Below are 23,704 nucleotides of genomic sequence, written 5' to 3'. Positions count from 1 at the left end.
GGGTCAGGGGGCTGGACTCAACTGGAGTGGCTATCAAAGTTGGATTTCAAAACTTTTTTGTGTTGAAAAAAAAAAAACTGTTTGTTGTGATGGGTCATCCTGGCAGCAGTAGCTAGAGTGGGGGCCGTTTCTGGGAAGTTAAACAAATCAGTTCAGTTGCTCAGTCATGTCCGACTCTTTGCGCCCCCATGAACAGCAGCACACCAGGCCTCCCTGTCCATTACCAACTCCCGGAGTCTACCCAAACCCATGTCCACTGAGTCGGTGATGCCATCCAACCATCTCATCTTCTGTTGTCCCCTTCTCCTCCTGCCTTCAATCTTTCCCAACATCAGGGTCTTTTCAAATTTGAGTCAGCTCTTCGCATCAGGTGGCCAAAATATTGGAGTTTCAGTTAAACAAAAAGGCAGGCTAATAGGGACTTTACTGGTGGTCCAGTGGTTAAGAATTCTCCTTGTAATAATTCAGGGGACACAAGGTCGATCCTTGTTCAGGGAGCTAAGATCCTACATGCTGCAGAGCTCACCACAGCTAGAGAGTCTGAGCACCGCAAGGAGAGATCCTTCATGCTGCAACTAAGATCCGTGGCAACCAAATAAAAAAATATTAAAAAAAAAAAAGAAGAATTGGTTGTCTGGCATCTGCTAAGGGTGTGCATGCATGCTCAGTCTCTTCAGTCGTGTCCGACTCTTTGCAATCCTATGGACTGTAGCCTGCCAGGCTCCTCTGTCCATGGGATTCTCCAGGCAAGAATACTGGAGTGGGTTGCCATGCCCTCCTCCAGGGGATCTTCCTGACCCAGGGATTGAACCGGTGTCTCTTATGTCTCCTGCATTTGCAAGTGGGTTCTTTACTGCTAGCACCACCTGGGAAGCTAATGGTAATTTATTTTTTTTTTTTTTAAAAGAGGCAGGCTAGTCCTCTTAAACCAACTCACATGATTTATACCTGGAAACCCCTCAGCTGAAGGCTGTCCCAAGTTTCTGCTTCCTGCCCCTGCTCTGACTTATGTCCCGCCAAAGCCTAGAAAATCCCATGGACGGAGGAGGCTGGTAGGCTGCAGTCCATGGGGTTGCGAAGAGTCGGACACTTCACTTTCACTTTTCACTTTCATGCATTGGAGAAGGAAATGGCAACCCACTCCAGTGTTCTTGCCTGGAGAATCCCAGGGACGGGGAAGCCTGGTGGGCTGCCGTCTATGGGGTCGCACAGAGTCGGACACGACTGAGGCGACTTAGCAGCAGCAGCAAACCCTCAACTATTAGGTTCCAGCTGCAAACCAACCCTGGCCTATTTTCTTCTTCCCCACAGATCACACCTGAACATGAAGAGGATAGAATTCATTTATTAATAATTAATAATGCATCTTGAGCAGCCTAGGGCTGAAATGTTGAGTGAAGCGTGGAGAGGCCGGGTTTGGGAAGTTTGAGGGGTGGTTGTCCATGAAAATTCCCACAGATCTCACTTTCACCTATTCCTATAACAGCTGGCCACCTTAGTTCTGGAAGAGACAATCCCAGATTCTGGTGACTGGGGACACAGTTTTAATGGAACCTATGGAAACTCTGGGGCCCTCGTCTCAGGAGGGAGCCGTAGGCTTGGCGGAACTGGCGGTTCATGGCTGCGTACAGCACAGGGTTGATGCAGCCATTAAGCCAGGTGAGGTTGGCAGCGAGCATGTGGACAACTCGGGGAGCCTGGACCTTGGCATCCAGGATGTTGAGTAGCAAGAAAGGGATGTAGCTCAGGGTGAAGCAGAGGAACACAGCAAAACACATCCGGGTTACCTTCCCAAACTCTGATGGAGAGTCCTGAGCTCTCTGGGCTCCTTTAGTTGTCCTGGCCTTGGCAGCCACTCCTGGAGGGTTTTTCTCTGCCATCTGCTTAGCTGCCTTACTGTTGCTCTGGTCCCTGACTTCTGATGAGTCTCCTTCCAGGGTCTGGGTGGTGGCAGCACTGACTGGCTCAGATGAAATCCCCTCGCTGGGTCCTCCTGATGCCAGCCCACTGTCTAGCTCCTGGAAACGACCAGGCACGGCCTCGTGTGCCCCAGCCACATGGTTGGAACGGATGCTTGCCTGGCGCAGCTTGTACTGATTCATTGCCTGTGCTGCTCGCTTCACCTGCTGGTGGATGAGGCAATAGAAGACACCGACACTGCTGAGCCCAACCACAAAATAGATGCCCATGAGGATGGTGGTGTAGGGCTGGCCTCGGATGCGATCAAAGCTGCAAGTGCAGACTACGGGCACCAAGATATAGATTGGCCAGAGGGGAGCGAAGCTGGCCACAGCCACCACCCAGGTGCTCACCAGTGCCAGCACTATGCCCTTGGCACTGAAAACTTGGGGAAAGAGCTTAGGGTGGGCAATGAGGAGATAGCGCCCCAGGGCGATGAGGCAGAGGGTGAGGATGGAGACAGAGTTGGATACAAAAAGGAGGAACCCAAAGATCTGGCAGAAGGTGGCACCGGTGCGCCAGTGCAGGTGGAGGTAGGTGTCCACCGAGAAGGGCTGGAGAAGGGTGCAATAGAGCAGATCAGCCACTGTGAGGTTGGCGATGAGCAGGTTGAAGCGGGTTCGGAGCTTGGGCTGGATGGCCAAGGCCAGCAGGGTGAGCACGTTGCCCACCGTGCCCGTCACGGCCACCACAATTCCCCAGCTAACTGCCACGTAACGATAGCCCAGCACAGACTCATGGTAGCAGGAGAAGTTGACGTCAGAAGCGTTCCACATGATGGAAGCTGAGAGTGGTGGGGAGAAGAGGCAGTCACAACGTGACCTTGAACTCAGATCTCTCGAATAACTCTGGGCTTCCAGGCACCTGAACTGTTTGTGCCAGGAGCTCCAGAGCCATTCCCAAGCCTTTTCATCCCAAGATCCCCAACCTCCTCTTTCCCATTCTCAAAGATTTTCCCAAATGTTTATCTATTTTATCTATGAAGTTTCTGTCTACTCCCATCTCCAAGCCTTTTCAATATCCATCCAGATACTCTCCCCTGTCCTTTAAGACCACCCAGGAGTCCCCTCTCCTCTGTATTCATAACAGTCCTATCTGTCTATAGTCCCTTCTGCCACACACACATAACAGGCCTCAGTTTTTTTTATTGTTTGTTTGTTTGTTTTTACCACCTGGGAGATGAGACAGAGAATATAAAAGTATATCCACCGCAAAAGTACTCACCTGAGTCTCCTAGCCTTCAAATCTCTCTTCAGCGGAAGACGTTCAACTCACTCAAAGCACAGTCCTTTCTGGTGGGCAGTCAGGCTTCAAACAGGAGGTGCTCTGCTCCTATTATACTGGCCTGAAAGAACAAGAAACTCCCCAGTTACCCAACCTCAGCCACTTCCTCCCTTGCCTCCGGTCCTACTCATTTGGCTTTAACTAGTGAAATATGGGCTTCTTTGCTGAAATTTCCGTACTACTTACCACACTGGACACCACAAATGATGTAGCCAGTCCTGGTTAGGACAGTGGTTGTGGGAATTGAGAACAATGATCAGGATCCATAGGTTATTGAGAGGCAGATAGGATTTATTTAATGACTCATAGGAAAAAGGGTTAGAAGGAGGGAAGACGAGGAGGATGCCCACTTTTCCAGGTGGAAGTGGTTCTCTTAATCAATGAGATAGGGAATGTGGGAAGCATAGCAGGCTTAGGAAGGGGGTAAATAATGAATTCAGTTTTATACCAGATTTGAGGTACCTGTGGGATATGCTAATATCCTAGCTCCTCTAACCCAGATTTCTTCCAGCCCCCACCCCCCTCTCTCCACATGTGATCCAGCCCTACTTTTCTCCACCCACTTTCCTGTCTGGCCACTTCTGCCCCTCAGATTTCTAGATCTCTAGGCTCCATGGGGTCGCTAAGAGTCGGATGCGACTGAGCGACTTCCCTTTCACTTTTCACTTTCATGCATTGGAGAAGGAAATGGCAACCCACTTCAGTGTTCTTGCCTGGAGAATCCCAGGGATGGGGGAGCCTGGTGGGCTGCCGTCTATGGGGTCGCACAGAGTCGGACACCACTGAAGCGACTTAGCAGCAGCAGCAGGCTCTTTTTTGAGCTAGATCAACCTGAAAACAAAACAAATACACACACACACACACACACACACAAAACCCCTCAAACTCCTTGTTGGATTCTATTTCTGAACCTATAGCAAACTCCCACCCCCCACTTGGTAACTAACTCAGGAGGCCTGCTTTCCCTCATCTTCCTCTTTAACAGTCCTCATCCCACTTTCCCTCCCCCTTTCTTCCGCAAGACTGGGAAGTGGGTAGAGAGGTGGAAGTGAGCAAAGAAGATGCAACTCAGGATGAGCCCACATAGAGGCTGGATTCCGGTCTGGCCTTTTTTGTTGACCTTCTTGCTGCCCTGCAGGGCTAGAGGGAGATGGGTCACAGAAGCACTGGCTGCTCTTGGGAGTGTGTGGTTGAGCCGAATTCTGAAGATGGAGAGACCCCTCCCCCCAGCATCATGTGAGAGGCAGTTAGTGAAGTGCGCCTTCCTGTCCTACAGACCGCTTAGGGAACCAGATGAGAAGGCATTCTAGTATCATTGTAAACAGCACGGTCCCAGCTCTTTAGTCGTTGATCCATGAAATCAAACGAACTTTTAAGAGACCCAAACTTGCTCATTTTGCGGATGGGGAAGTTGAGGACTAACCGCAAGGTCACTATTTTATGGAGCCGAGTAGAGCCTAGAGCTCAGATTCCCAGGTCCCTCCTCCCATCTCCCCGTGCTTTGAGTGTCCCTGGCGTGGGTTTCCCACTAGAGACACAAAAGTCTGGATCTTTTCTTTGTCTGAGACCAGGTCTGACACCTGTCTCCCTAGGACCTCGAGACGCTGACACTGCACTGGAGCGTCTTAGCCCCGCGGTTTTCTTTTCCATGTCGTTGTCGCCGCCTGGTGGAGTTGCGACGAATTCTCAACAGCCGTGGCTGCAATCCGAGACCTGGACTCGAAATGATTCCCCAGGGCCAAGTTGACACTTGAGCTGGGCCGGAGTGGGGCTGAGCGGGATGGGTATTGCTCGCTTTGCGCAAGCCTCGAATCTTGCCTCCTCCCAGCTGGGTTTTCCCGTCCCCCTCCTCCTCCTGGCTCTCTTTCCTGTGTGCCGTTCCCCGCCCCCCACCCCCCATCTTACACACACACACCCCTTCTGATGGAATTGCTCCCCAAAACAGCGGGCAAAGATTGAGAGTCTGAGTCTGGGGGACGGAGGGCAACGAATCCAGATTTTATTGTCAGGGACTGGGAAAAGGGGAAGACGTGGGTGGGGGGCCGGGGTTGCTACATCGTCAAGCAGAAAGAGTTGATGTGGAGGGAAAGGCCAGTGGGGCCCGTCCCTCTCCCGGGTCGGTGCTGGGAGGGCTGACGATACGGAGAGCACAGGGGGTGGAGGGAGGGAAGGTCACGACCCCGCCCGAATTGTGCAGTGGAGGTGTCTGGGGGGAGCGGACAGCCGTGAGGTCTAGGAGCTGGGATGGAGGAGGCTACAGACTGCAAATCCTGCGGAAAGGGGCGGGGCGGGGGCGAGGCTTCTATTGCTTTTTGCTCACAGTTTTGCGGAAGGCGAGGCGGGGGTGGGCTTGGACTGGACACCCCTTGCCCCCCTTGGTACCCCTTGGGCGATGGGTGCTGGTGAAAAGAATGGAATCCGGACTGGGAAGGAAGAAGGTGAAGGAATGGGTCTATAGGGGCATCTACTTGGTCCCACCCAAATGCCAGAGATGCCCCTAAGTGCTGCCCGTGGGCCCGGCTAGACCTGGGCTGGGGCATGATGCGGGGCGGGCACAGTGAGGTTGCAGGCGGTAAAACCAAAGTGCTTATGAGGGACCCAGGATCCCGCCTGCTCCCCTCCCCCTGCGGAGGACAGGGGTGTTCACGGAAGCGCTTCAGTTTGGGGTAGGGGGCGCCGGAGTCCCAGAGTCCGCTTATTGCCAAGAAAATCCATTTCTGCCCCCTGGACCCCGACCATGGCTTGTGAACCCCGTTTTGTGCTAGGTTGGGGGGGAAGGGCTGGATGGACATGGCTTTTGGGAGGGGGGGTGTCTCCAAGGGGGCTCGGGGGTGAGACGGCCCCCCCTTTTCTAGGGGAGAGGGAAGGGCAGGGGGCGGGGTTCCCTGAGATCTGGGGTGTTCCCCCCCTTCTGAAGCCCCCCTCCCCCGCTACCCCTCCCCTTTCCTGGAACCCCGTACCTCGGGGTGGGGGGGAGGGAGAGAGATCATTCAAGGAGTGCCGGGAGGAGGGGCGGGCTGGGCGCCCGGAGGCCTGGGTCCCGGCTGGAGGTGGGGGGGGGGGTGTTGAATGGGAGGGGGTTCAGGGTTCAGGTTTCAGGTCAGTAGGGGGAGAAGAGAATGGGTCCGTGCGCAGTTCGGATGGGCCCGGGAGCAGGGTGGAGCAGGGGATGGGTGATCGGCGGTCCCTGGAGAAGAGGTGCGGCTGGAGCCGGGCGCAGAGACAGCGGGGAGCCTGCTGCCGCTGCCATCACTGCAGCCACCGCCAGGGGGCTGGGGAGCAGGCCGCCGGCCAGGGACTTGGGCAGTTCCTTGGAGAAAGTCAGCGTGCCCTGCAGGGGGAAGAGGGCGGGGAGGGGAGAGGGAATAGTCATTCTGTGGCCTGGCCAACTCCACCTCTCCCAGGGCGGCCGGCATTCCGTCTCCTCCCCGCCCCCCGGCTCGGGTCCCCCCTGCTTTGGCCAAATTTTCCATCGTCCAGGCCTCACCGCTAGTTCTCCAGCGCCCCTAGGCTTCTTGTGACGGCTCAGTAGTGGGTTGGGCTTCCCGGCCACGCCGTCTCGGTGCCGCCGGCTGGAAATGTGCTGTAAGGACCAGTGGGTACGGGACCGTGAGCCACGGGGAAACAGGGAGCTCACACCTCAGCACCTGGGCCTGCCCCTTCTGTGGCACTAAAGGGGGACCCTGAGGAAATGTCTTCCCCCAAGCTCCCCCTTAGCAGGTGTACTCCCGAGAATTCTCGGGAAGGGCCTCAGACCCACCTGTTTCAGTTGGACCTCCGAGTTGACCTTGACATTGCAGATCTCACAGTGGAAGGTTCGGTCCTGGGCAGGGGCCTCTGGTTCCCCAGGAGTGGGAGGCCCCAGCCGAGGATAAGCTTTGATGGGGCCCAGTCCACTTCGGGCCTCCAGAATTGTCTTGTGCTTAGTACCTGGAGCCCACAGAGGGCAGGGGGTTAGGGATGGAGAAAAATTCTCCAGGCCTACTAGGCCTCAAATACCCACATTTCCAATTACAATATTGAGGGGCTGCATCAAGTGTGGGGATTTGCCAAGCCCCTTGCAGCCCTTTCAAAGGTGGGTCAGGGGAGGGTCATAATTACAAGAAATAAGGTAGGGAGGGGGTGGAGAGGAAACTGAGGAGGCAAGGGGCTAAGGAATGAGGGAGATGCTTAGGGAGGGAGACAGGCTGGTCTTAGAGGGTCAGGCATGGGGGAAACCGCAGAACTGGGAGGTAGGGGGCAGTAGCAGGGTGAGGACAGGGCCTTGCAGGGATGGGAGGGGAGTCCGTACCTTTGTTATGTGCCTCGAGCTGGGACAGGGAGTTCACTGCCACCTTGCACAGAGCACAGTAGAGCAGTCGCTTGGCCTTTTCCTCCTCTTCCTTGCTACCCCCAGGCAGGGAAGCTGGGGCTGGAGTCCCCCCTTCACCCTTGGTTGCACCCTGACCAGTCTCCGGAACGCTGGGAGGGGATGGGGAGCCAGGCTGTTTCTTTGGGGATCCTGGAGCTGGACCCACTCCATTCTCCATGGAAACTGTCATTGGGGGAGAAACATAGGGATCATCCCAGATAGCTTTCGGAGAAGATTCTTTATGTGGAGGAGACCTACCCCCATTTCCTGGAGGGCAGGGGCCCAGGAGTCCCCACCCTGTGACAACATGCATGCACTCATGTCCTGGACCAGAGCCACATGTGGTTCAGAGCCACGTGTGGTCCAGCTGCCGCAGGCTGGGTGTGAGACTCCGGCGCCTGGCTCGCTCTTTGTAAGCTGGGAGGCTGATGGGTCCAGACCCACCAGCCTCCCGTTCAGCCAGGGTGAAGCTGGCAGCCAGTCTAGCCAGGGGGAGAGGGGCATGGAGCAAAGAATCTCCCCTCCAAGGCCTGCCAGCCAGCCTGGGCTTTCCGCCCGGCCAGCCCCCTCTCAGAGGCCTGCCCAGTCCCTGGGGAGGCATGCCAAAGAACTCTAGGAAGGGGCCGAAGCGAGGTGAGGAGAGCCTGGGAGAGACACACACAGACATGGCGAAAGGGAAACAGAAACAGCAGAACCGGAGAGGGAAGAAACAGGGATGTGGGCTGCTCTATAATTCATGGCTCGATTAAAGATGCACAGGCCCCAGTCCTCAGCGCTGGGTTCTGGCCTCTGCACAGGGGAAACTCAAGCGCTCCCATTCTTGCTCCAGTGGCTGATCCAGTTTCCGGGTCAGGGAGAGGCCGGGGGTGGGAGTAGGGGTGGGGATGGGGGGCTGGTGGGAGGGGACCCCCCTAAGCCATGCAGATGTCCATTTGTTGGTCCATCCTGGGATCTTTCTTGTTTTTTTTTCCCCTCTCTTCCTCATTTCTGCCATCCTTTATGTCCGTCCCAATCCAGACAGCACACTCATATCTCAATCTGGACAGGCCTCCTGGCTTTCAAAAGCAGGACAGGTTTCCTTATCTCTTTAGAGAGGTACCCCAGGAACTCAGTGAGGTAGTATACATTAAGCATTGAGAATGGTGCTAGACAGGCAGTGTTAGCTACATCACCACCATCGTCAGCCCCTTTGACAGAGACATTACCAAATAAACACAAGATGTTCAGGCTAAGAAGCAGCTAGAACACAAGTAGAACTCAGCTCACCTGCTTGCCCTATCCGTGCATCCCTGAGGACGGTGTGAGTGTGTGTGTGTGTGTGTGTGTATGGTGAGAGTGGGGACCTGTTTCCTGGTTCTCATTCTTAGGGTGGGGCAGGAAGGACAGGCAAGGACAAGAACACGGGTTTGCTGAGTCTCCCCGAAGTTGACCCTGACTGACATCTGATGTGGTAATCCTGGGGATGGGGGTGGCTCAGATCTTCCTGTCTTGATATTCCTTCTTTCTGGTTTCTTGGCTGGGAATATGGTTGAGGATGGCCATCAGCCATGAGGGAGAAAGAATCTCACAGATCTTCAAGTCTCAGGCCCTCATGTCCCCAGAAAGAAAATTCTGGCCTAGAGAGGTCAAAAGATCTACCCAAGATTACCCAGGGAGTTGCCTGGGTTTCCTGGGCTCAGTCCTCCCTGGTGGAGCGGGGAGCCTCCGTGGGCAGGCCCTCAGATATCTTGATTCTTTCCCCTGTTCCTCTGCCCCATGAAGGGGCCTTTCCCTGCATCTGATGGTTCTCTTTTTCTTGAGGAAGTCTGCCAGGTGGCCTCACCCTAGCCCCTCTCTGAGTCACTGGGCAGTGGGGAAGACAGAGAGTGGGGACTCTGCTGAGGAGCTGGGGCGGGAGTCGGGGTGACAGGATGGAAATTTTGCATCACTGTGTTTGGCTGCAGGACTCACCTTGGGTGGGGGTGGGGTGGGGGCTGAGGAAGAGAGATGAAAGCAAAGGAGAGTTCTGGGAGTGGGGACAGAATGGAGGAGACAAGATCCGTTGAAGGGTGTAGGGGTGTTGGACTTACCTGGACGGGGGGCTACACCATCTCCATTTGGGGGGGTGCTGCCTGGGGGAGCTGGGTCTCCTGGTTCCCGGACGCTGGGCTCCCTGCCTCGGGTCTTGGCAGCCTCGATGCCTTTGACTCTTCGGGCATGGCGATTACCCTTGTAGTGTGCCTCAGCCTGGCTCTTTAGAGATGGAGGAAGAGAAGGCAATCTGAGATCACCTTTCATCTGAATGTTCTTCCCACGGATGTATCAGATCCTGGGGTGGTCTCAGCGGGCTACAGTAAAAGCTCTCCCCACACCAGGGATATGTAAAGCCCCACACTGAGGAGCCCTGATTATTCCTGGGCTCAGTTGTGGGGAACCTCAGTCCCCATCTAGCCCGGGCTCTACCCCACCACCTCACCCAGCTCCTGGCTGCTGACTCCGGCTTCCCACCTTGTCCAGGGCTGAGGGAAAGGGAACTCACGTCTATGCATGCTAAGTCGCTTTAGTCGTGTCCGACTCTTTGTGACCCCGTAGACTGTAGCCAGCCAGGGTCCTTTGTCCGTGGGATTCTCCAGGCAAGAATACTGGAGTGTTTGTCATGCCCTTTTCCAGGCGATCTTCCCAACCCAGGGAAGAGACATAACCCGAGTCTCTTATGTCTCCTGCATTGGCAGGTGGGTTCTTTACCACTAGCACCACCTGGGAAGCCCACTTGCTCCAACAGGGGAAATGGGAGGGGCCGAGCAATCCAGCCAGTCTGCATCTCCTCTCTGCGCCTGTGTCCCCTGGCCCCAGCATCCAGCTTTGCTGCTTCCATGCTCAAGCTGGGAGTCCCAGGAGCACTGAAGTCTGGGCTCTACCCTGAATACTCCCCCCGGTCTCATTTTCCCTGAGGCCTCTGTGGACACCCTGGAGGACCCTGGCCCCAAGCCCAGCTCTGGAGACAGAGACAGCAACAGAGACAGCTGTCAAAACAGAGCTGCTTGGTTGGGGGTGGGGGTGGGGGGAGTGAGAGGGCAGAGAGAGGGGAGGGCTGCCCACCATTGGGCCCTGGCCCCTCCAGTCTCACAGTGAGTGGAGCCAGGGTTGAGAGAGGGGGTTCTTGGGGTCAAGGTCAAGGTGAAGTCTAAATCTGAGTTGGTCCTGGCTCCACCCCAACCCTGCGTGCCTCCTCTGCTAAGAATACACAATCCTGGAACCACAAAAACATCCAGACAGGGTAAAGCAGAAATAAAAGGTGTGGATAGGCAGGAAAAGACTGACAGCCCAGGGTGGGGCAGTGGTGTGCAGAGTCTGGCAGCATGGTGTGTGCGTGTGTGTGGGTGTGTGTGTGTGTACTGGGGAGAGAAATAGAACATGCTTTCTTTTCCCCTACTCAGCAGAATGAGGCTGTGCTGTTTTTCTCCAAAAGCTCTCAGAACCTGCACCCCACAGAGTCCCCTACAGACCCATAGAAAAGGGAGGCTCAGAGGGGGATAATCTGGGAGGCCAGATACATCAGTTCTGACACCTAGGTTTGGATGGCTTCTCCCATGGGAAAGACTTTCCCACAGGAGAGCAGTAGGGGCCAGGCCTTGGGTGTGATTTGGAGAGAGGAGGAAACCAGGAGGTTAGAGGGAAGTGGGGGGTGCTGGGAGGAGTTCAGCAGAGGCCAAGGAGGGCACTGGGCTTCCCTGGTGGCTCAGTGGTAAAGAACCTGCCTGCCAGCACAGGAGCCTCAGGTTTGATCCCTGGGTCGGGAAGATCCCCTGGAGGAGGAAATGGCAACCCACTCCAGTATTCTTGCCTGGAAAATTCCAGGCAAGAGGAGCCTGGTAGGCTTCAGTCCTTGGGGTTGCAGAGTCGGACACGACTGAGGGACTGAACAACAACAAGGAAGGAACACAGACTCTGCAGGGGGGCCGGTGACACAAATTAGCCCCACACCCGAGACCAGCGGGCCAGAGGCCACGCTCCCACCCGGACACAGACGGCCACCTGCGTTCTAAGAAGTTCTGAGGCAGGAATGCCTCAGTCCCTGAGTTACAGGGTGAGGGAAAAGTATCTGGAAACATTAGGAGTTGAATTGAGTCCCCCAAGAAAGATCTCTGGTCCCTCCGGAGGGCTTCCATCATTCCCGCCCCTCCTGCAGTATCCTTTGAGACCCCCTTAATCCCCACCCCTCACCCAGAGCTCCCAGCCCTGACCCTCCCACAAGATGCCACACAGCCCCTGTTCCACCTGCCCCACCCACTGGATGCATGAGTGGCTGGGTATCTTACCTGAGAGTTGAAGCGGATCTGACAGACATTGCAGGAGATGATGGGCCGCTTGGTCTTGAGCAAGGGTCCCCCAAAAGTGTGGGAGAGTACAGCCTTCTGCACAGGGTCCATCTGTGGAGGCAGGCTGGGGTAAGCCAGGGACCCAGCACAAGCAGTGGCAGCAGCTGGGCTGAAACAAAGTGCCCAGAGCTTCCTCCCCACTCCTCAGTGGGCCAGAAGGCCCCGAGCTTCGGTTCCCTGATTCTCTCCCAGCCCAATCTTCATAGCACTGGAAGGGCCCTGAAAAAGCCACTGGCTCAACGCTCCCATTTGACAGAAAGTAGAAGTGGCTTGCCCAAGGTCACAGCATGCTTCAGTAGCAGAGTTGGAATTTGAACCTGGACTCCTGCATCCATCTGTTATACCATGAAGATCGAATCCTGTCACCATGACCTTTTTCCTGAGCTAATCCACCAGAGGCCCACTTAGGAAGTCCCCAAAGCATCCCAGATCCTAGGGCCTTCAGCTAAAGCCTTTTCCGGCCTTTCAACCAAGCCAAGCCAAGGAGACAGATGTTCCTAGCTTCCCATCTCTGAGCCCCAGGTTGCCCTAACATGCTCACTCCCTGGACCTCTTAAGAGTAGCAGTTTCTAGAGGGAGTAAAAGAACTCAGGTGAGAGTAGGTGGATCCAGTGAATAACGGGGAATAAGGGGAAGCTAAGAAGCCGGGCTGGCCTGAGGAAGCCCAGGCATCTTCTGAACTCCCTCTCTCTGGTCACAGGGCTTCTAGGGCAGGGCTGTGGGGCTGGGCGGGATTAGGAACGGCCTCTGCCCCAACCCTGGATCAGCAGATGTCTTTGCAGTGTCCTGCCAAGAGTTCACATGAGGAGGGAAGAGGATGGGAGTTTCTCTCTGAGGCTTTCTGCTATCAGGGGATGAAGCCAGGGGCCCAGAGGCATGATAACTGCCTCCCTGCTCTTCCTCCTCCCTTCTGGCCCCTCAGTGGCTGGGGAGAGGCGAGCCTGGAATGCAGCTGAGGTTGTGCAGGACTGGGTGATCTCTCATAAGCTTAGAACCAAATGAGAGCTGAAACCTTATCTCCTAGGATTAAGTGGAAAAAAATGTTGCTGGAGACTGGGGGTGTCCATAGCTCCTTAGGCGAGGCCCTCCCTGTGCCCAGGTCTTCATGATTCCCAAGGAGGCAGTGGTGAGAGACAGGAACACGGAGCAGGGTGAAGAAGGCGGTCTGGAGAGCCCACACATCCTGGCTCCTCTTTGCTCCCCTCAGTTGTCTCACTGGCTGCTTGGGGTTAATGTCAAGAAAGGGGCTTCAGCATCCCTGTGAAATAGGCCACCCCACTTGGCAGTAGCAGAGGCAGGAGCCAGGTTCAGATAACCAGGCTGACAGACAAATGTCCATTGCCTGGCTTGCCCATGGCTGGAAGCAGTCCCTCTCAGTGGCTTACTCTTCACCTCCTGGAAGCCTGGGTCCTTTTTGGGGAAAAGCCAAACAGGGGAAGACTGGGTGTGTCTGTGTGTGTCTAGGCAGGCTATGATCAATCTGTGCAGGGGTGGAGTGTGAAGGCGTGTCACGTGCTGTGTGTACATCATTTATGGATCAACATTTCTGTGTCGGGGGATCTGCTGAAGCCATGAATGGTCAGGTTGTGCAATCTTCAGCTGTGTGTTTATCGGTGTGAATGTACGATGTGTTTGGCAGAAAGATAGACAGACCAAGTTGGAGACAGGCTTTAATCACAAAGAGGAGACACATGACTGCACTCGACTCTCAGCCCCTAGCCGACAGTCCTCCCTAATCAGGGACCCCCAACCCTGCCCCAGGGATCCCCTCAGCTCCTGGACGTCCTCACATGCTGGGTGGGGAATGGAATTCAGCCCAAACAGAAACCCAATCTGGGCCAGGAAACCTAAGTCAAAGAAAACTGTAGTGAGAGAGAAGTGGGAAGGAGAGGGGGACACAGAGGCTCTGGGTTCTGTCTGTGCCCCACCCAGCACCTCAGCCTGCTCCCCAGAGTGGCTGAGGACCAGTGCCCTGAGGATGACCTGGGAGTTGACTGTCCCAACATCCATCCCCTGCCAACAGTCCCTCCCCCGCTTAGGTCCTTCCTGCAGGGCAAGAGCCTTTTCCTTTGCACACCCCACTCCTCAGGTTTAAGTCCATGAACACCAGCTAGGGGTAGGGGTAAGCAGAGAAGAGGGCAGCAACCCAGCCAGGTAGGTCCTTCCCACCCTGTCCTCCAGGAAGTGAGGAGACACCGGGCTGAAGGTGAAGGCTCCTAGGCCCAATCCCTGCGCAGGTGGAATGTGAACCACTGAAGTGCTGCTCCGGGCCAAGGTCAAGAGGCCCTGGTGACCTAGATGAGGGATCTCTGGGGAGGGTGGAGGCCAGCGTCTCCCAGACCCCATCCCACTCCAGAGCCCCTTCCCTAGGATTTTGGCCTAGACGCTGTCTGGAAAAGTCCACAGAACAGTCCCCTCCCACCTGCCCTCCAACAGCAGACATGAAAGGGAATCGCTCCTCTAAGCTGGGGCAAAATGAATCAGGAAGGGCAAGGGGGAGGGAAGGGGGAAACCAGATCAGGAACACGAGGGGGGGGCTCTGATTATATTTCCTTCCATTGCCCTTTATCTGATGGCACCGCTGCCCCTGTTTGACCACCCCACTTCCCCATCCCCCCCAAATAAAGGCGAAAAAGGGAAGGGGGTGGAATTTCGGGGATGGAGAGACCTGAGGGGCAGGAAGAATGAAATAGGAAAGAGAGGGGGCTAGAGGATGTCCAAAGAGCAGGTGGAAGCTGGCGGAGGGATGCTAAGAAGAGGACTAAGGCTGAGATGGGGTCAGGGCTGCATTAGGGATCTGAGCAGCGGCGTGGCAATCAGGGGGTAGGTGTAGGACCTGATGGGAAGTCTTAAGATTTGGGGGACTTCGAGGATCTGAGAAACAGAGGCCAGGGTATCCAGTATGGTGGCAGCAGGCTGCGGGGCGCCAGATGGGATCCGGAGATTGGTTAGGGCCGCGCCGGTCGTGGGGGATGGGCCGGATAACCCGAGGACCAGGCGGAGAGGTAGGGAGTCGGGCAGGGGCTTGCGGGCGGGGATTGGGGCGGGGGTTGGGGGGGGGGCCGCTGCGGCAGCGGCGGGAGCCAGGGAGAGAGGAGGGGCCGGGTGGCTTACCCTGCGGGACCCCGGGGGACGCGGCTCCATGGCCCGGGTTGGTGGACCCGGGCGGGGAGGCCGAGCCGGGCCGGGCCGGGCAGGCCGGGGACGCGGCGCTCGTTGCCCGGGTGGCTCGGGGCTGTGCGGCCGGGCCGGCCGGGAGAAGGGGAGGCGGCGCCGGCCCTGCCCGGAGCCCGCCCCAGAGGCGGGGCCGTGGGAGGGCCGAACACGGGGGCGGGGATAGGGATCTCGGGAGGGATAAAGGGGCGCTAGGGCGAAAAGAGGACGGGGTGTCCATGTCCAGACACTCGTTCCAGGAAGACCTGGTCCTGGTGAGCGGCATGGGCCAGACGCCCCATTGGGCTTCCTCCACTGGGGACCTTGCTGGGGCTTATATCCCTACCAATCCCATGGCCGACCCTGTTTCTTTAGCTTGGACCTTTCTCCTTTCTGTCACCCCTTCCACCCTCGCTCTTCTAACAGCTTCTCTTTCGAGTCCCCAGACGACCCTTCTGCTCCCTCTGCACACCGCCCCGGTGCCCCTTTTACATGTCACTTCCCCTGCTAAGGATGGGAGACGGAGCCCAGGTACCCAGGTGCCAGGCACTGCTCTCCTAGTGACTCCTCTGGATGGTGGAGCTGGGGTCGCCCAGGGCAGAAGCGACCTCAGGCTGGGGACATCATCCCTAACCTCTTCCCACCTGCTCCGCTCGCCCGCCACCTGCTGGAGAACCAGCGTCCCGAAGAGCTTATGCTTCGTGCACTTGCTGCCCTCTGGCGGTCCAGTGGGGACAGCACTGCGGGACGAGGGCCAGGAGGGCAGAGCAGCCCACTCCCCCAAACATTTCCTCATCCTTTTCTGGATAAATCCTAGGAGATTCCGGCTCTCTCATCTCTGGATCTCTTCCCCTCCGTTCCACCTAAGGCCGAGAGATGAGCGAAGCAGGGGCTAGGATGCGGAGAGAGAGAGGCTGTCTTTGGGAGACAGTGAGGGATATTCAAGGGCAGAGGGATGAGTAATGCAGGGAGGGGTCTAAAGAGTAAGAACTACCAGAGTAGGAGAGATCTGGAAGTATTAGAGCAGCGAAGGAGAGACTCTGCCATGAATAATAATATCACCACCTCCATCTAATGTTGATTGAGCCCTTGGAATGTGCCAGCCTGTGGACTGAGCTCTTTGCATGGATTATCTAATTTAATCTTCACAACCACTATTGGAAGTAAGTACTATTATTATCTTCATTTTATAGATGAGGGAACTGAGGTTTAGAGAGGCTAAATAATTTGCCCAAGGTCATAAGCTAGTAAGTGGCTGAACTGGGATTTGAATTTAAACCTGGGCAGCCTGACTCCAAAGCCCTGTACTTAACTGCTGCACACCACTGCCAAGGCCTGTCTGCAGCTTTTCTGCAGTCCTTGTTCCCCTGCAGAATTTGACACTATTGATGCAGCCTGCCACACACTCTCACTTGGCTTCTCCAACTCAACAAAAACCCAATTCTGTCCCCACCCCCTCCTGTGGCTCCTCCATTTCCTTTGCTGGAGCCTCCTCCTGTTATGACTGCCTAGTTCTGCATATTCCCCAAGGCTTGGGCCTTGGCCAAACTACCTTTCTCTCTCTGATCATCTATAAAATAAAAACAATAGAAATAACATAATAATCATAGCAGCTTACCTTGAAAACTTACTTTATGCTAGGCATTATGATTATGTAATACAATTCTCACAATAACTTTTGAGTTGGTACTATTGCTGTCTTATTTTACAGCTGGTAAAATTGAGATTCAGAGTGGTTAAGTAATTGGCCTAAGTCACACAGCCAGTACTTTCAGAACATCAGTTCAAAGCCTGCCAGTCTGATGCCAGAGTTGGTGTTGCTCAAAATCTGGTCACATTCTCTCCAAGCTTATCCACGGTCCTGGCTTTACATGGCTCGTCTCCACCAGAGGCCGTGGAACCATGAACCCAGGGAGTCAGAAACCTGGGATTATCCAAGTGAATAGACGAAGTAGCTTTGTGACCTTGAGCAAGTCACTCAAACTCTCTGGGTCTGTGTTTCCTCGCCTATAAAATGGGGACAAAGGGGACTTCCCTGGCTGTCCAAAGGTGAAGACTCTATGCACCCAGTGCAGGGGACATGGGTTTGATCCCTGGTTGGGGAACTAAGATCCTACATGCTGCATGATGTGGCAAAAAATAAAAAATAAATGGGGACAATGATGGGAGACCTGAGGTTAAGTGTCAATCAGGTATGCAAATTGGGGGGAAAGTATTCTCAGCACCTTTTGCTCCAGTCACATCCAATCAATTGCAGTTTCTCAAATGCTCTTTTGTAGTCCTTGTTTCAGTCTGGAATATTCTCTGAGGTCCCTTTCTAAATCCTACTAATAATTCTTCAAAGCCCAAATCATAGCGTCACCCGCTCCAGCTTCAATCCCTTTTTCCTCCACTGTTTTTTTTTTTTTTCCCTGCTCAGCTCCAGTTGGTCCCTCACTACATCCAGCCAGTCTTTTCTGATACTCTTTTGGGCTGCCCTACAAGCTGCATGCCTCCAGCACAGCTCTTCTCACACTATAGGGTAAATGCTAACTTGTTATCTTTCCTACTACACTGTGAGCTCTCCAAGCAGACTGAGTCCTGTGTCCCTGACACCCGGTGTAGTGCCTGGCACATAGTAGGTGCTCAAAAATTTTTTTCATTCAGTTGAATTTTTGTGACTGTCTTTTTTGCCATATTTCTAACCCTTCCTCTGTTTTGCACTGTAGATCATTTCATGCACATCTATACTTCTTCCCTGAATATAAGCATCTTTAGGACTGGAGCATGTTATATTTACCCTCACATCTCCATCATATCTAGGACAGCACCCTGCTTATAGTCAGTATTCAGTTTTCTTGTCTGTAAAACATGGATAAAATGGCAGCTAACCCATAGGGTTGCTATAAAGATTGAGATATGAAAAATGCTTTGTAAACTTCAAAGTGCAATGCAAATGTTGGTTTGGATTCTCTGAGAAGAGGTTGGAAGGAACAGCAGGTATAAAGAGAACTCTTTTGGAGTTAGATGCTCTGGGTTCAAATCATACCTTAGGCACGTACTGTGTCAACTTAGATACATTCCTTCAGGGCCTTAGTTTCTGTCTTCCTATATATCAAACTGGAATAATAGTGTCTACTTTGTTGGGTAGTGATGAAGATTAAATGAGATCACATATAAAGAAACATCTACTGGTTAGGACTCGCTTTTTCACTGCTGAGGGCCCAGGTTCAATTCCTGGTTAGGGAACTAAGATTCCATAAGTCACCCAGTGTGGCCAAAACAACAATGACGGCCATGACAGAACCATTTACTGCAGTGCCTGATGCATAGTTGATGCTCAATATGCTTATAACTGGATATGGTTTGATGGTGGGTTATCTGAGTTGAGTAAAGCTGAACTTTCCCCAAACCTTTAGCTCCAGCCAACTCTCCAGGCCCCAAGTTCCAACTGTCTGTTGGACATTTTTGGCTCAGTGTCCCACTGGTCCACCAACTCACCATGTCTTCAAGTGAGTTCAGCAGCCTCACCCCAGGCCAGCCTCCTCCTCTGATCCCCTGCCCCTGGCAAGGTAACTTCTTTGTCTCAGTCACTGAGGCCTGAAACCGGCAGTCATCCTTGACTCATCCTCTCTCTTCTCCCCAGATTCCCAAACCCTGGTTGGTCACCGTAGCCTGTCAACATTTCCTTGGAAACACCTCACCTCTCCCCCTTCCTCTGCTCACTCTGCTGCTGTCATGGGCCCAGTCTGGCTCTCCAGGCTCCCCTGCAGGCTCTGGACAGCACCTTGTTTATAGTCAGTATTCCCGTTTTCTTATCTGTAAAACTGACGTAAAATGGCAGCTACCCCATAGGGTTGCTATAAAGACTGAGATATGCAAAATGCTTTGCAAACCTCAAAGTGCAATGCAAATGTTGGTATTGCAGGGCCAGCCTCCTGACTGGCCACCATCCTCCAGCCTTTGCTCTCTTCCCTCCTGCCCCACTCACCTGCCTCAAACACTGCTTCTCCAGCTCACTCTCTTGCTCAAGAATGGATAATGTCTCCCTATTTCATATTGTATTAAATCTAGACAACTTAGCTGGCCCTTCAAGCCCTACCGCACTAACCCTCCCCTCCCCAACAGTGGGCTCCAGAGAGATGGAGCTTACAAACAGGCTGCCTATGCCCTTGTGGAGTCTCTCTTTCCATCTCCTTGTCACTGCCCCCAATCTAGGTCTCATGACTTCTCTCGAAGCTGGACTGAATGAGATGATTCACATCAAACACCCAGCACCGTGTCTGGCCCGTAGCCGAACTTCAGCGATTATTAGCTATTATGGATATTGTTGTCAATAGTATACCAGAAAGTCAACGATGCTTGTAACTGACTAGAAGTGAGGGATGGGGCCCTGAGATAAGGAATTAGACAGAATAGGAGAAGAAGGCAGGGATGGATCCGAGGGAGAGAAGGACTCAGGTGGCGAGAGGGTGGCAAAGGCAGACAGGCAGGTCGCTACTTACAGCGCTGTAATTGCTGAAGAGGCCCAGGGTGGGTGCTGGCTCCAGTGGGAAGGGCAGGATCTGCTTGAGGTCCAGTGGGGGCTGCATGATCGGGGGCTGCCGTAGCAGAGGGAGGGGCCCTGCCCGGCTCAAGCTGCCTAAAGGGCAGAGAAAACATTATGTCGGGCAGGAAGATTGACACTTGGGAGCCCCACCCAAGACTGGCAGTCCCAATCCCCAGCTGGGGCCCCCAAACTCAGAAGTGCCACCGACCCCCATTACACACACTTCCTCCTGCTGACTGACTCCGGAGCAATGGAGCAAGGTGCCCTGTGGGCCTGGGGGAGGGTGCAGATCTGTGGTTCTTCCCTTCGGGGTGATTTTCACTTCCCCCTTCTCCAGCCTCCCTCAGCCAAGACCTTCAGGCATTTTACAAACCCAGGAAGATCACAGGCCTTATCTGCAGGCTGCCTGACAGACCAGCAGGACTGGGAGTCCCAGACCCCTGGCCACTCCCTTCTTCCGGTTTTGCTGTCCCCCAGGGAATCCCAAAGGCTTACCCCAGGGAGAGCAGTCAGGTGAGTGATTCATCCCACTGCTTAGAGGGGACTATTGAGACCTGGATTTGAAGGAGGGCTGCTGAATCTTTCAGGCTCCCCATAGAGTTATGATTTTGTCCCAACTGTAATTCTTAACGAACTGTCGACGTCTGGGGTCAGCGAGTGGCATCTGCTCTGGGAGGCGGGCTGCCTGGGACCATTCTCAGAGCCCTTTCTCCCAACTGGTCTGTCTTCCCCAGGCACCTCTGTTGGTCGCTGCCGGAATGTTCGCTCCGGCTCTGCAGGAGGAACTGTGACTGGCCTCTGGGAGGGGAATGCCTGGGTCTGACCCCAAGGGGAAATGAAAGTCCAGGCCAGCCACGCCACTACCCTCCCTGAAACCTTCTCCTCCCCCAGAGCCATGGGAGGAGCCCGGCCAGGCTCCACGGAATGGTCCCCAAGGCCCTAAGGACCCCTCTGGGCTTCCGCTGGCCCAGCTCCCTTCTGCGATCTCACTGTCCACCGGTCAGGGAACTCTGGCTGCCCTTCACGGCTCCAGCAACCCCTGCCAGCACCAGGGGTTCCCAGGAACAAAGGCAAACCCAGGAGGCTGCAAGCTTAGCCCCGTCCTCCCTTGACCTCACTGGGGCAGAGGGTCCCCCCTCACCCAGATCCTTTTCCTGCTCCCTTCAGAGACGGCCCCCTTTCATACCTTCAGTGTCTGGTGCCCTCTGCCCCCAGGCAGTGGCCTGGCCCTGGCCCCCCAGGGGCCTGGGCCTGACAGCGTCCCCTTCCCTTGGTTCTGCCCCCTGCCCCCTCCCTTGCCAGCCCCCCCCACCCCAGTCCAGTCAGTAGAACCAGCCAATCAGAGTCCTGGAAAAGTGGGGCAGAGGGGAGGGCGGGGGAGCAGGGATTAGGGGAATCAGAGGCAAGAGGGAGGGGGTGGGGAGGGCTCAGGCACAGCTGGGGGCAGGGAGCTGGTCCAGGAAGGTTGGAGGGGTCTGCCTTTTTCACCCACTGCTATGACTGCGTGGCCAAGGGGCCTGAGGCTGAGAGGGGTCAAGGCTGCTGGGAGCTTGGGCGGCAGACATCTAAGGGCTGAAGGAGAAGGGTGGGATGCTTAGCCTTGGCCCTTGGGCAGCTGGGGGTCTGTAAGTCATGTCCATTCCCTCCTCACCTTGAGGTTGAGAGGGGATAGTGGGGCAGGAGAGAGACAGACAGACAAGCAGACAAAAGTGAGTGAGAGAGAAGGAGAAAGACTGACAGAAGCAGGAATAGGTGACTGAGAAAAGGGACATAAACGCTGAGAGAGAAGAGGATAGGGGACAATGGAGAGGTGAAGAGAGTAAAATGAGGGAGAAACAGAACACCGCAGAGAAGCTGGACACAGAGCTAGGGATAAGGGCAGAAAGACCAGAAAACAGAGAACGAGAGAGGAGAAAGAGGGATGGACAGACTGATGGGGTAGGGTGACCATCTCCCCTTCCCCTCTGTTCCCCCCGTGGCTTCTCCCTTCTGTGCCCACCCCCTCCTGCCTGGCACACAAGGCCAGGGCAGCCTTAACGAGCCCCGGGCGGCATCAGGAATGGTGAGAGAAACCTGAGCACTCCCAGAGTCCCCGGCACCCAGCACCCACCCCGAGCAGCTGGTTCGGGGCTGGCACTTGCCCCGGCCCCAGGGAGGGCAGCAGCTCAGCTCCCTGACCCTTTCCCTGGCTCAGGACTCTCCAGGTCCTCGCCCCTCAAACACCCATCTTAGAGGAGAGAGGTGAGTTCCGCAAAAGGCGACAGAAAAACAAATATATCCAGGCATTCTGAGTATTCGCACATTTCATCTCTGAGGGAACCATTCTATGCGGTAGCTAATACTAGGTTTTAACCATTTGACATATGAAGAAACTGAGGCTCGGAAGAGTTACAAAGACTTGGTTGATATTACACAGCCTGTAAGTATCAGGGCTGAGATTTCAATGAAGATCTGTCACCCTCTGTAGCAAATTCTTCCTTTGCTAATAACCCCGAAGTGCTCCAGTCTAACTCTGAATTCAGCAAAGATATGAGCAAGGCTTCCATCTTGTCCAAGGACAGGAAACGGAGAACAAGTTCCATGCACCTCCTGGGGCTGGAGGAAAAGGGGTAGCCACCACTTGGTTCCCTCTGGCCAGCAACATGAGCCCAAGGGTGGGGGGAGGGAAGGGGAAGTGGGAGGAAGGAGCTAAGGATGCAGTGAAGTGAGGAACCCAAATGGGCAGCTAGAGATTCGTGTGTCTCTTTCCCAGAGTCCTGGGTCCACTCCACTGAGATCTGGGGTGGAAGGGCGGCAGACGGCAGCTTTTATGGACCCAGTGAGCAGAAACAGGGCCCTTGGTCTGGTAGCCCAAGCCTCAGTCCTTTCCTCTCCTTCTTGGAGAGGAATAATTAATAACTTTATTAATAACTTGCCACTTTCTGAGGGTCCGCTGTATGCCAGGCACTGTACACACACGCCTCCTTGTGGATGGCTCCGCTGCTCACTAGCTGGGTGACTAGCTTGTTTCCTGAACTCTCTCTGTCTCACTTCTCCTTTATCAAAAGAGAGCAATGGTATCTTGCGTAGTGGAGTTGTTGAAAAGATGGAACAAATCTATGTACAGTGCTGGCCTGCCACAAAGAAAGCTCAAGAAATGTTTGCTAAATAAACAAATCCTCATCTTTTAGATGACGGCCATCAGATCAGAGAGGGGGAGTTACTTGACCAAGGTCACACAGCTAGTAAGGCATTTGAATCTAGCTGGCTGGCTCCAGACAGGGCTTTCAGGCACCACACTTTACTAGGGATGGAAGAGGGAAAGGCAAGAATATAGAGGGCTTCGCAGGAGGAAATGAAGCAGGAAATCTGGGGCTCCTGATGGCTGGTTAGGTGAGGGCTTCAGGGGGGTTTGGAGGAAGAGGAGGTAGACAGCAAATTGGAGTGTGTATGTGTGCGCTAGTGCACAGGCCTGTGGGCGTGCACACCCTGTCAAGCAGGGCAGGGAGGAGCTGGGGCCTGGCTGGGACAGGCCACTCCAGAGGGAAACTCATTAGAGTAATTACCTCCAGCAGATAGAGCCCCACCCAACTCTGCTGGGAGAAGCCGAATGCTTTATTAAAGACTGTTCCCAACCATTTTAGGGGGGTGAGGTCTCAGTCCCTTGGATGCATGTCCATCTGTCCACTTCTGCGCCCTACCTGGCCCTAGGCACTTTGATCTTGTTCAGGTTTCCCCTCCAGCACCAAGCCACAACCAAGCCAGGTCAGACTCCTTCCATCCCACTCAGGGCTGGTCCTTTCCTTCCTCTCTTCCCCAGAAACTCTGACCAGGTGGGAGTCCCAGCCCTGGACTCTCTTAGGTGGGCCTGGGGCCTGAAGCTCCTGTGGCAAAGAATGGGAGTGTCTGCCGTGAGCTGGCTCTGGGAGTGGCGGCGTCTGCTAGGAACAGGATCCAGGAAGGGTGCTAGGGTAGGGCTGCAGGTTAGTGTTGGTCTGGAGATTAGACTGGGATGAGATTCAAATCAGAGAGAGGATTTGGGGTGAGGGTGGCAAATGTGTTAGGGCCCATGGCTGTGAAAAACAAGGGGTC

At 54.8% G+C, this 23,704-nt stretch overlaps 2 protein-coding genes and 1 long non-coding RNA gene across 6 annotated transcripts in view; 1 reads left to right on the top strand and 2 right to left on the bottom strand.

The window, feature by feature from the left end:
• Positions 1–1,325: 1,325 nt before the first annotated feature.
• Positions 1,326–3,326, bottom strand: GPR84 (G protein-coupled receptor 84). The gene is made up of 2 exons (XM_070788987.1): positions 3,184–3,326; positions 1,326–2,743 (listed from the first exon to the last, which is right to left on the bottom strand). Exon 2 carries the CDS (start codon positions 2,733–2,735, stop codon positions 1,545–1,547), a length of 1,191 nt encoding a protein of 396 aa, XP_070645088.1. The 5' UTR covers positions 2,736–2,743; positions 3,184–3,326; the 3' UTR covers positions 1,326–1,544.
• A 1,892-nt stretch (positions 3,327–5,218) lies between these two features.
• ZNF385A (zinc finger protein 385A) overlaps positions 5,219–23,704 on the bottom strand; it is a 20,998-nt gene continuing 2,512 nt past the window's right edge. The window contains exons 1-8 of one of the 4 annotated variants that reach the window (XM_019960384.2): positions 20,820–20,922; positions 19,590–19,726; positions 11,893–12,003; positions 9,664–9,826; positions 7,535–7,777; positions 7,004–7,173; positions 6,731–6,826; positions 5,219–6,574 (exon numbers count right to left, since the gene is read on the bottom strand). In XM_019960384.2, the coding sequence (XP_019815943.1) occupies positions 6,344–6,574; positions 6,731–6,826; positions 7,004–7,173; positions 7,535–7,777; positions 9,664–9,826; positions 11,893–12,003; positions 19,590–19,676 (1,101 nt within the window). In that variant the 5' untranslated portion in view covers positions 19,677–19,726; positions 20,820–20,922 and the 3' untranslated portion in view covers positions 5,219–6,343. Of the gene's footprint in view, positions 6,575–6,730; positions 6,827–7,003; positions 7,174–7,534; positions 7,778–9,663; positions 9,827–11,892; positions 12,004–19,589; positions 19,727–19,841; positions 19,862–20,128; positions 20,416–20,819; positions 20,923–23,704 lie in introns of those variants that run through there. The other 3 variants (XM_019960382.2, XM_070788986.1, XM_019960383.2) reach the window with 3 other exon arrangements.
• The window catches only part of LOC139183072 (uncharacterized), a 20,664-nt gene continuing 16,824 nt past the window's right edge, over positions 19,865–23,704 (top strand). Inside the window, exon 1 of the long non-coding RNA XR_011566542.1 lies at positions 19,865–20,146. This is a non-coding gene — a long non-coding RNA (uncharacterized lncRNA). The remainder of the gene's footprint in view (positions 20,147–23,704) is intronic.

Source organism: Bos indicus, chromosome 5, assembly GCF_029378745.1.
Source record: "Bos indicus isolate NIAB-ARS_2022 breed Sahiwal x Tharparkar chromosome 5, NIAB-ARS_B.indTharparkar_mat_pri_1.0, whole genome shotgun sequence".
Taxonomy (NCBI): Eukaryota; Metazoa; Chordata; class Mammalia; order Artiodactyla; family Bovidae; genus Bos; species Bos indicus.
The sequence above is the reverse complement of the archived record's forward strand: the minus strand, read 5'-3'. Positions and strand labels throughout refer to the sequence as shown.